The 12382-nt window shown below is 47.6% G+C and overlaps 1 protein-coding gene across 3 annotated transcripts in view; it reads left to right on the forward strand.

Annotated features, from left to right (window-relative positions):
• Nucleotides 1-12382, forward strand: part of UBASH3B (ubiquitin associated and SH3 domain containing B) — a 136277-nt gene that overhangs the window by 99271 nt on the left and 24624 nt on the right. For all 3 annotated transcript variants that reach the window (XR_014793557.1, XM_084868432.1, XM_084868433.1), the window contains exons 7-9: nucleotides 1975-2107; nucleotides 4047-4167; nucleotides 4790-4912. Coding sequence is in view for 2 of the 3 variants with exons in the window: in XM_084868432.1 (XP_084724558.1) it covers nucleotides 1975-2107; nucleotides 4047-4167; nucleotides 4790-4912 (377 nt within the window). In the remaining variant the exon portion in view is untranslated. The remainder of the gene's footprint in view (nucleotides 1-1974; nucleotides 2108-4046; nucleotides 4168-4789; nucleotides 4913-12382) is intronic.

The raw sequence follows: 12382 nt of genomic DNA on the forward strand, positions 1-12382 counted from the left end.
CACAGCGGAAGGAAGGAGGCAGTGATGGGTCAGGAAGCAGGGGCAGGCGGTGCCACCCAGCAGGTGGGGCCCTCAGGCTTGAGAAACGGAGAATGGGACTGGATTTTCTTTGACTCTGAGATGCTGGGAGGTCTTCGTTTAAAACAAAAGAGAATAACCAAGATTTCCTTGATCTACAGTTGTCTAAATTTTACCAAAATAGGTTTCATTTGGCCACACATCACACTAACTGGTTCCTGGGCTCCCCCACACTGTGCGGAGTGGCCTGGCCCGCGCGGGGTAAACCTCCCCGGTGACTAGGATGTGTGCGAGGGCTGAAACACCGGTCTGCAGGCGTGAGCATAGGTGGCCTTTGTGTGTAAAGAGGGGGAGTCTATTTACAGTTATAGAAAGGGGCGCCTTGGAGAATGAAAAGGTGCTAAAATCACTAAAACCAGACAGGCTTTTTGTTTTGCTTGTTTAATCCTTACCCAAGGATATTTTTCTTTCTTTTTTTGTTTTTAATATATTTTATTGATTTTTTACAGAGAAGAAGAGAGAGGGATAGAGAGTTAGAAACATCGATGAGAGAGAATCATCAACCAGCTGCCTCTTACATGCCACCTACGGGGGATGTGCCTGCAACCAAGGTACATGCCCTTGATCGGAATCGAACCTGGGACCTTCCAGTCCACAGGCCCGCACTCTATCCACTGAGCCAAACTGGTCTTGGCCCCAAGGATATTTTTCCATTGGTTTCTAGAGAGAGTGAAAAGGACAGGGAGAGACACACGGAGAGAAACATCAATATGAGAGAGACACATCAACTGGCTGCCTCATGCAGGCTCCCCAGCCAGGGCCAGGAATTGAGCCTGCAGCCCAGGGAACATGCCCTTGACTGGAATCAAACCTGGACCCTTCAGTCCACAGGCCGATGCTCTATCCACTGAGCCAAACCACCATGCCCGTACAATTTTTAGAAAGAATTTTTACTAACAACCAGTTAGCTTTATTATATTTGTAACTGTAAGAAGTTTATTTAAGTTAAAATTATAAGAATAATAATGTGTTACAAATAAACAATCCAGAGTGATGTTAAGCTGCACAGATTGCTGGATCAGGAGACACAAACCAGACTGTGCAGGCTGCCTGGGACTTGTGGCTGCCCTCGTTCTAAAGAAGTGAGGAATCTAAAACTTAAATGCTCTCCCTTGATACTGCCCGGCATGCTGACGGAGAGGGCCACCGGATTTGCCTAACAGCCATGCTTAAATCGCAATGTTTACTAAATAGGCTTTTTGGAGGATTTACTAATCCAGTCATTTCAACCTGATGTGAGTTGCTGCCTCCATTTAGCAAGGCCTCTTTGGGCTCCTGCAGTTCTGGGGTCACCCCGAAGGGGGAGCTCTAGGCCAGCAGCCCAGCATCTGGTGGGAAATGCCCTGTGGGACAGGGAGAGAGAAGGGAGTGGGGAGAAGGCGGTAGAAGAGGAGGAAATGGCCATGAGGTTTCCTCAACTATGAGGAGCCACAGGCAAAGTGGTGGAGTCAGGGAAATGCTCCCTGGAATATGTGGGTGGATGAAAACCACCACAGAAAAGATGAGAGACAACAGGAATTGTTTATTTCTTTTGAGCCTGAAAAATAGGTGGAAACAATGGTACAAAACTGACACTTCATTTTTCTTTGTGACTTCAGTGTGACCACGCCTATGGCCCCTTAGCACAGAGTACCTGAGATGCCATAGGCCTGTTCTTGCCCAGGGGGTGAGTTCTTCTATTCCAAACGGAGACACCATCTGCCCCGATTGATTGACAGCTGACTTCAGCATAAAGCAAGATGGTGTCCCAGGAAGGGGGCACCCCCACTGAGCTTTCCCAGCCCTGGGCTGACCCGGAGCGTTTGCTGCCAGTCCCCACACCCCAGGAGCCCGCGGCTGAAGGGCTGAGGACTCCCAGCTGACGCAGTGAACTTCTTTCTTCATCTTCCTCTGCAGTTCTTACTCCATCTTAAACGCATCTTCTTCCAACGCGCTCCCATTTGGTGATGGCATACTGGACAGGCGGTCATACGAGGACCAGGGCCTGGGGGAGATGGCGCCCCTCACCATCGTCTGCCAGCCCTCGCAGGTGAGGCTACCCCCAGGGCACGCCCTCAGAGCACTCAGGCTCCCTGAGCACCTGTTACCACGGATGAGGCCACTAACACACATACACACTGGAGACGAGAAGAGCTGAGACGGGGCCTGACAGCATCTGGTCTTGCTGTGAGGAAGGCTCTTTGCAGAGGGGGGCCTGTCATCTGTGCAGCAGCAATCACAGGCCGTGGTGAAGATCAGAGGAAACGGGGCAGGGAGTGGGTAAAAAGGTGAAGAGCAGTGAGAGGTGCAAATTCCAGTTATAAAATAGATATATTATGGAGATGTAATAGAAAGCACAGGGAATATAGTGAATCCTGTATACTAAAGAGGTAATGTGCAAATTGACTATCACTTCAACACACAAGATGGCCACCCCTATGTGGTCACAAGATGGCTGCAGGGGAGGGCAGTTGTAGGCAATCAGGCCCGCAGGGGAGGGCATTTGGGGGGGGAACAAGGCCTGTAGGGGAGGGCAGTTGGGGGGACCAGGCCTGCAGGGGAGGGCAGTTGGGAGCAACTAGGCCTTCAGGGTAGGGCAGTTAGGGGCGACCAGGCTGGCAAGAGAGGGCAGTTAGGGGTGACCAGGCCATCAGGGAAGGGCAGTTAGGGGCAATTGGGCCAGCAGCGGAGCAGTTAGGCATCAATTAGGCTGGCAGAGAAGTGGTTAAGGGATAATCAGGCTGGGCAGGTGAACAATTGGGAGTTAGCAGTCCTGGACTGTGAGAGGGAGTCCGATTGGCCATTTAAAAACGGGCAGTTGGACATCCCTTGAGGGGTCCCAGATTGGAGGCGGTGCAGGCTGGGCTGAGGGACACCCCCCACCCCCATGCATGAATTCCATGCATCGGGCCACTAGTAATATCAATATCATAACTCTGTTTGGTGACAGATGGTTACTTATATACCGTAAGATATATAAATGTCAAATCGCTATGTTGGACACCTGAAACTAATGTACTGTTATATGTCAATTATACTTTAAAGAAAAACATTAAAGGCAGGAATAAGGCTGTTAGCACAGTACCTGGTGCACAGTGAGTGTTCGGTGTACATTGGAGCACTTGGTATATGTCAGAAAGTTTCCAGAATGAAGAGTTGGGAGAGTAGTTTGAAGAATACAAAGGCAAGTTGTAAGTTCAAAACTGTTGAGGATTAAGATACTAGATCACTTTGGCTAGAGCTCAGGGCTTGAATTAGAAAACAATAAGGGAAGACGAGGGGAAGACATTCCACCACCCATATATTAACTTCCTCCTTGGGAACCAAGGTAAATGCTGGTCAGCATGACACCTGTAGCCCTAGGGGAACTGGGAATGGCTCTTAGAGGGACATCTACTGCAACCCGCCCAGCAGCTGTAGAGACCACGTCGTCTGGGCATGCCTTTGACCAGACTTACCTGTTTCATCACCTGACATAGCAACTGTCCTCCCAGAACCATCTCCAGGAGCACCAGCTTGTAGGAGTTGGACAATAGAGCTAACCCATGGTGAGAGCAGGAAGGCAGGCCCTCACTGCTGGAGGAGACCGCTGGACCGTGTGGTCTAACACACGCACGGAGAGGTGAGGCAGACGTGTTTGTGGTGATGAGCATCCTCACTCCCTGAGGGAGCTGCGGAGGCCTCTGTGGAGGGGAGCATGCTGTCCCACCAGTGGCTTTCTCTACGAGCCAGCTAGCTTCACCTCAAAGAAGTAACTGCTCCTACTGACAAGAGCAGCTGCACTGATAAGGCCGTTTTCTAACCCTTCTGATTTCTCAAAGCACCTGTAGTTCATCACATTTGAGCCTCAAAATAACCTGTGTGGTCTGCAGAGGATAGGCCAAGTCCTGCATTCACAGAACCTGCTCTGGCGCTCAGCTCGCCTGCACCTGGCCCGGCCTGTCCACTGTCTCGTGTTCTCTCCACTCACAGCTGTTCCTTACCTGCAGCCTCTGAAGGCCAGCAGCCAGCCTGGCTCCCAAAAGAGGTGCCTCTTCGTGTGTCGGCATGGCGAGAGGATGGACGTCGTCTTTGGGAAGTACTGGCTATCCCAGTGCTTCGATGCCAAAGGTGAGCAGCTGTTTGTCCTCTTTGGCATTGCTATGCCTATCATGGCCTCTAGAGGGCACAGTCAAGCTGCATCTATCTAGATGCAGTGCTCATTTCTCGCTAGAGGGTTGTAGAAAAGCCTGCAATATTCATAAGCCCTTCCTTGATCGTCTGGTTAGGGAACAGGTTAAGTGTTCTTGTCTAGAATCTGTAAACTGGGACACCAGGGGACAAAGGCGGATGTTTCGCCCACGGTCACATGGCCAAATCAGAGGCAGGGAGGGGCATCCTGATTCCATGGCCAGTGCTCCCCACTCAGTTCGCCCTGACTCATGCTGGTTCCATTTCCTCTGAGTGGCCTATTTCACACAGGGAGGTTACAATTCAGAGCAGCCCCCTGCTGAAGAGTGTCTGGTTACTATTTTCACTTAAAAACTACCTCTTGTCACTTTTGTCAGCAGAATAGAGGAGTGGATTCCCAGACATTCTAACAAAGGAAAAGTGTCGGCCTTGACATTTCCTAGAAAGCCCAATTTTGTCTCTTTGGCTAAAAAGGAATGGAAATAGAGAGGCTATCAGGATCAGCAGTGAAAATCCTAACGGAAACGAGAAACTCACATGGCCTTGTACGACTTTTTTCTAGGCCGCTACATTCGCACCAACCTGAACATGCCTCACAGCTTACCTCAGCGGAGCGGTGGCTTCCGGGACTATGAGAAAGACGCTCCAATCACTGTGTTTGGGTGCATGCAAGCAAAACTAGTGGGTGAGTGTCCTGGAGTAATCGCACAACTGGCGTGGCCACATGTTCAGGATTCTGGTCCCAGTGGGCATGCCAGGACACTTCTTGAAGGATTCTGTAACTTCTCTACAGGTAGTACATTTCCTCAAGGAATTTCTTCTTTTTAACAATACATTTTTATTGATTTCAGAGAGGAAGGGAGAGGGAGAGAGAGATAGAGACATCAATGATGAGAGAGAATCATTGATCAGTTGCCTCCTGAATGGCCCCCACTATGGATTGAGCCCACAACCCAGGCATGTGCCCTTGATCAGCATTGAACCTGCAACCCTTCAGTCTGCAGGTACATGCTCTATCTACTGAGCCAAACCAGCTAGAGCTCCTCAAGGGACTTCTTATGTAACCATGAAGTTTAGGACCCTGCATGTAGCACCGGATACTTTACCAAAGTGTAATTCCTATTGAGGGTGTATGGAACAGTGATGAGCGAGGTCATGCTTGGTGTGGCAAAGAGGTCAGCTTCTAGCACAAAGGTGAGGAGCAGGGAACCTTGGAGGTGGATGTACAGCGGCCAGTTGATCCTTTGAAGATGCTCAGTTCTTTGCAGAGAGCCTGCCTCAGAGAGACAGCAGCCTTGTCCTAAGTGACCTCAGTTGTGCTGATGGTCATTCTTTGTGCAAGACAGTTCTAGTGCTGGGGATCCAAGCAGGAGTCCCCACCCTCAGGGAAACAAGCTTGTAAGTACATAAATGCCTCACAAGGTGGCATCCAAAAATAAAAGATGTACACAGAATTATGGGTGCAGCAGCGAGACAAGGGACCCAATATGGCAGTTGAGTAAGTGGAAGTTACACTCACCTCCTCCCAGATCAAACTGGAATCACAACTAAATTGTAGAACAATAAACCTGAATGACCGACTGAAGACCAGTTGAACAGAAGTCGTATAACCAAGGGTTTACAGAAGAAGCCGCATTGACACGGTAGGAAGGACAGAGACATGAAAAGGGCTGGCCCTGCTCCCAGAGGGTGGTTGTCCCAGTTGTACAGTCACCAGGCTCCTAGCCCAGAGCTCCAGAGCTGGGAAAAGGAGCCACATAATACCTGGCTGTAAAAGTCAGCACGGATTCTGTCTGCTAAGAAAAGATAGGAGTCTCCTAAGAAACCCAGGTGTCCTCTTAAAGGGCCAAACACACAAAATCTCATTTGCAGCCAGTTACCCTGAGCTCCCACAGAAGAAAGAGACTTGGAGCAAATAAGGAATCGTGTGTGGCTGCCAAGAGAGAGCTGAAGGGTCAGCTACCAGGGTCCATGAGCTGAGCCCTTCTCGAACACTGCCCACAAACACCATCATCCTGGATTGAGCACTGCTCTTCATACAGCATCATCCTAGAGCAGTGGTTCTCAACCTTTCTAATGCCTCAGCCCTTTAATACAGCTCCTATGTTGTGGTGACCCCAACCATAACATTTTTTTGTTGCTACTTCATTACTGTAATTTTGCTACTGTTATTGAATCGTAATGTAAATATCTGTGTTTTCCGATGGTCTTAGGCTCTACAGCAGCGGTTCTCAAAATTGCAGTTATGAAGTGGCAACAAAAATAATTTTATGGTTGGGGGTCACCACAGCATGAGGAGCTGTACTAAAGGGTTGCAGCATTAGAAAGGTTGAGAACCACTGCCCTAGAGGAATGCAATGTCCCACCCTTCCAGCTCCCCATTGCCTGGCCCTACCAAGCTCATGCCAGCCAAGGCCTCAGTGCATGCTCCTTGGGTGGCTCTGAGGGTCGCACAGCTCAGGGAGAGACTGAGGCGTGTGGCTCTATGGCATGGGCCATTTTTCCAACACACATACACACCCTGGCACCACCGTTCTTGTGCAGAGCCCTACCTTCACATGGCTAAGTCCTGGTCTCTTTGGGCCTGATGAGCTCTGCTGGCCTCACCCTCTGTCCCTGAGAATACACCCCCAAAAGGTCAGCAGGCATACAGCAGGTGACAGCTAGCTTTGGTGAACCTTCAGACTTCTGCTGTGTGGCTTCTGACGCAGCACTGATGTGTACTTGAGCCTGTATCAGCCTGAGGAGCAGCTCTTACACTGACCTGTTGGTTCACTGAGAACCTACCTCATGCAAACTTGTGTCACCAGACACTCATTCAGTTACTGAGCCTAACGGCAGGCTAATGCAGGTGGAGGAAGTCTTGGGGTGCCTTGTGCCTTTTACTAACCTGTCCCAGGGCTTTGTGGAAGGGGCACAGCTTAGCTCCTCCCACATTCATCCGGGCCCAGCAAAGGTAACCAATACACATGGCTTGCTTTGCAGCTTCTGACAGGCAGCCCAGGGCCAGTCACAGGAAGTTTCTGACATTGACCTCCACTGGAGACTCTCCCAAGAGGCCCCAGAACCCACACACCCTGCAGGATTCAGACCACATCAAAGCACAATCCAATTAACGCCACAACCATACATCCAAAGGGAGATCTCAGCAGGCACCAGACCCCATGGAGGCAAATTCCACTTCATATGGTCAGCCTCCACACAACAGTTTGTACAATATGGTCCGGGGTCAGTTCTCACAGTCAGCCACCCTAAGGATCAACCTCACCCACACAGGGGCCAAAAAGTAGACTCAACTACAACAGCAGGGCTCACATAATCCACACAAGGGACATTCCTGGAGAACGTAACTCAGGTGATCAAGGAGACTGAGCCCCATGGAACCTACTACCATGACTGGGAGACATAGCAGATCTACCTAATACACAGAAACAAATACAGAGAGGCACTCAAAATGGGGAGACAAAGAAGCATTACCCCAATTAAAGAACAGGAGAAATCCATAGGAAAAAAAAAGAATTCAATGAAATGAAGGCAATCTATCAGAAACAAAGTTCAAAACAATGGTTCTAATGATGCTCAAGGAACTTGGGGGTGGGGGGGAATGGATTAACTTAATGAGAACTATAACAAAGACATAGCAAGCATAAACATATATAAAACATAGAAAAGAATCCGTCTGAAATGAAGATTAAATTATTTGAAATGAAGAATATACTAAAAGGAATGAACAACAGGTGAGATGAAGTAGGGATCTGATGGGCAATTTCAAAGACAAGGTAGCAGAAAACACCCCAATGAGAGCAGCAAAATCAAAAAGGAATTTTTAAAAAATGAGGATAGCTTAAGGGACCTTGGGACATGAAGTTTAATGTATCTGCATCATAGGGGTACCATCAGGAGAAAGAGATAGCAAGCGATTGAGAACTTTCTTAAAAAATGACTGAAAATTTCCCTCACCTGGTGAAGGAAAAAAAACACACAATTTCAGGAAGTGCAGAGAGTCTCAAACAAGATGAACCTAAAGAGGCCCACACAAAGACACATTTTAATTAAAATGCCAAAGTTTAAAGAGAGAATTTTAAAAGCAGCAAGAGAAAACATTAGTTACCTACAAGGGAGCTCTCATCAGACTGTGAGCTGATTTCTCAACAGAAAATTTGCAGGCCAGAGGGATTGGCACAAAGTATTTGAAGTGATAAAAAGCAAGGATCTATATACAACCTAGAGTGCTCTACCCAGTAAGGCTCCCATTTAAAACTGAAGGAGAAAAAAAAAAGAGCTTCCCAGAGAAGAAAAGGTAACAGAGTTTATCACCACAAAACTAGTATTACAATGTTAATGGGACTTCTTTAAGAAGAAAATAAAAATAGAGGAACATAATCTCTATCATATATAATAAAAGTCTAATATGCACATTGACCCTAATGGCAGAATGACTGGCTGCTATGATGTTCACTGACCACCAGGAGGCAGACACTCAACACAGAAGCTGCACCCTGGTGGTCAGTGTGCTCCCACAGGGGAGATCCATTCAGCCACAAACTGGGCTGAGGGCTGCAAGGTCAGTGGCAGTGGCAGGAGTTGGACATAACCTGAGGGCTCCCAGGCTGCTGGAGGGATCCCCCAGGGAGCGGGCCTAAGCTGGCAGGTGGACATATCCCTAGGGTTCCTGGACTGCAAGAGGGTGCAGGCCAGGCTGAGGGACCTCCACCAAGTACACGGATTTTCATGCACCGGGCCTCTAGTCTATAATAATAAAAGTGTAACATGATAATTAGACTGAATATCCTTCTAAACAACCTGCCAGATGAAGCCAGGGCTGTGAGGGAAGCCCAGGTCCCATGTGCCTGCTGGTAGCCAGAGGGAAGCCTGGGCCCCAGGTGCCTGCTGGAAGCCTGGGTCTTGGGTGCCAGAGGGAAGCTGGTACTGGCAGCTGGAGAAAGGAAGGCCTATTCTTTCACGTATTTTGTGCATTGGGCCTCTAGTCCTACCTAATAAAAGAGTAATATGCAAATTAATAATCACCCCGACACACCCACAAGCCATGCCCACCAGCCATACCCACCGACCAATCAGAGTTAGTATGCAAATAAACCCAACCAAGATGGCTACAGCCGCAGAAAGCAGGAGGGAGGCCTGGGTTTCCCAGGCAATGGAAGAAGCCAAGCTTTCCACCTGCCCTTGCCGGCCTAGGCCTCCATGTAAGGCTACAAAGTTTCAATTATAGAAGGTAAACAAATCCAAACTGAAATGGCTGCTGGCCACGAAGCAAGCAGGAGGCTTGACTCCGCTCCAGTCTACAAAGTTTCAATTGTAGAAGATAAGTAAATTCCAGATACCAGGGACTCTGCTTGGGTCACTGGGGTGTGTGGCCACCCTGCAAACCAATACAGGCCCCTCAGGCTGCCCCACGCCCCAAGAGAACCTCCACTCAGATCCGGGATACCCTTCAGGGCAAACCAGCTGGCCCCCACCCATGCACCAGGCCTCTATTCTATCTAATAAAAGAGTAATATGCAGATTGATCATCACTCCAACACACAAGATATCTGCCCCCATGTGGACACAAGATGGCCACCACAAGATGGCCAGCAGGCGAGGCAGTTGGGAGGGACCAGGCCTGCAAGGGAGGGCAGTTGGAGGCAATCAACCCTGCAGGGGAGGGCAGTTAGGGGTGATCAGGCCAGCAGAGGAGGGAAGTTGGGGGCAAACAGGCTGGCAAGGGAGTAGTTAGATATCAATCAGGCTGGCAGGGAAGTGGTTAGGGAGTGATCAGGCTGGCAGGCAGAAGCGGTTAGGGGGCAACCAAGAAGGCAGGCAGGCGAGCAGTTGGGAGCCAGCAGTCCTGGATTGTGAGAGGGATGTCCAACTGCCCATTTAGGCTCCATCCCACTGGCCTAAATGGGCAGTTGGACATCCCTCGAGGAGTCCCAGATTGGAGAGGGTCCAGACTGGGCTGAGGGACAGCTCCCTCAACCCCCTTGCACAAATTTTGTGCACCAGGACCCTAGTATATATATAAAAGCCTAAGCAACTGTTATGGAGATACATCTGGAATGATCATCCATTATGATGCACACTGAGCAGACAGGCAGATGACTGGTTAGGAGTGAGTAGGGAGGCAGGTGAGCAGTTAGGGGCAAGCAGACAGACAGGCAAGTGGTTAAGGGGTGAGCAGACAGGCAGGCAGACACGTGCGCGGTTAGAGGCCAGCAGGCAGGCGAGTGGTTAGGGGATTGGTCCCGGATTGCAAGAGGGATGTTCGACTACTGGATGTATGACTGCAGGGATTGGGCCTAAACTAGCAGTTGGACATCCCCTGAGGGGTCGTGGATTATGAGAGGGTGCAGGCCAGGCTGAGGGATCCCCTCCCCATGCATGAATTTCATTCACTGGACCTCTAGTTTATATATATATATATATATAAAAGCCCAAGTGACCATACGACCTGGTTGTTATGACACACACTGGCAAAATTTATGAGGAACCACAAAAGACCCCATCTAGCCACAGCAATCTTGAGAAAGAGGAACAAACTTGGAGGTATTACACTATATACTACCAGTCTATAGTAATCAAAACAGCATAGTGTTAGCATAAAGACAGACATATATATAGATCAATGGACCACAGAGAATGCAGAACTCATAAATAAACCCATGCCAATGTGGTCAATTAATATGTGACAAAGGAGGCAAGAACATGCAAATGAGTGAAGACAGTCAATAAGTGACTTTGGGAAAATTGGACAGATACATAAAAAAAAAAAAAAATGAAACTAGACCACCTTCTTACCCCACCATATACAAGAATAAACTCAAAATGGATTAAGCTTGGTAACCATAAAAGTTTTAGAAGAACTATCATAAAGGGAAACTAAGGAAGTAAAATCTCTGATATTTCTCTTAGCAATATATTTTTCTGATATGTATCCTTAGGCAAGAGAAGCAAAATGAACAAACAAACAAAAAGTTTTTTTTTTTTCAAACAAAAAGTTTTCACAGAGCAAAGGAAACCATCAACAAAACAAAAAGACAACCTACTTAATAGGAAAAGATATTTGCCAGTGATACATCAGGTAAGGGGTTAATATACCAAAGTTTATTAATAATTCATATAACTCAACACTGAAACAGAAAACCTGATTTAAAAATGGGCAGAGGATGCCCTGATCTGGTTGTTCAGTTGGTTGGAGTGTTATCCCAGACTCCATAGCGTTGCAGATTCGATCTCTCATCTGGTCTTGTATGGGTGGCAACCAATTGATGTTTCTCTCTCACATTGATCTTTCCCTCTTCCTCTCTCTCTCTTCCTCTCTAAAATCAATAAAAACATATCCTCTGGTGAGGATAAAAAAAATAGGCTGGGACCTGCATAGACACTTCTAAAAAGAGAACATGCAGATGCCCAATAGACATGAAAAGATGCTCAATGTCACTAATCATCAGAGAAATGCAAATTAAAACCAGAATGGCTCTTATCAATAATCAACAAACAATAAGAGTTGGTGAAGATGTGGAGAAAAGGGAACCCTCATGCACTGTTGGTGGGAATGAAGATTGGTGCAGCCACTATGGAAAATAGTATGAAGTTACCTCAAAAATTTAAAAATGAAACTGCTTTATGATTTAATGATTACACTTCTGGGCACATATCTTAAAAAAAATAAAAAACACTAATTCAAAAGAATATAATTGCAGCATTATTTACAATAGCCAAGTTATGGAAGCAACCCAGCATCCATCAAAGGACAGTGGCTAAAGAAGAGGTAGTACATATATACAATGGAATATGACTAGGCCATAAAGAAGAAGAAAAAAAAGGAGTCTTACCATCTGGACCTAGAAGGTCTTATGCTAAGTGAAATAAGCCAGTCAAAAAAAGACAAATACAGAACAGGATAAATGAACAAACAATATAGAAATAGATACCAAGAACAGATTGATAGTTGCCAGGGAAGAGGTGTGTTGAGGAGACTCAGTGGAAAGGTGAAGGATGTGGGTTTAGCCACAACCAGCATGGCTAGAGAGTAAATGAGACCTGAGTAGGGGTGACTGATAAGAGAGAGAGAGAAAGAGAGAGAGAGATAGAGAGAGAGAAAGAGAGAGAGAGAGAGAGAGAGAGAGAGAGAGAGAGAGAGAGAGAGAGAGAG

This window comes from Pipistrellus hanaki, assembly GCF_964339955.1.
Source record: "Pipistrellus hanaki genome assembly, chromosome: 19".
Classification (NCBI taxonomy): Eukaryota; Metazoa; Chordata; class Mammalia; order Chiroptera; family Vespertilionidae; genus Pipistrellus; species Pipistrellus hanaki.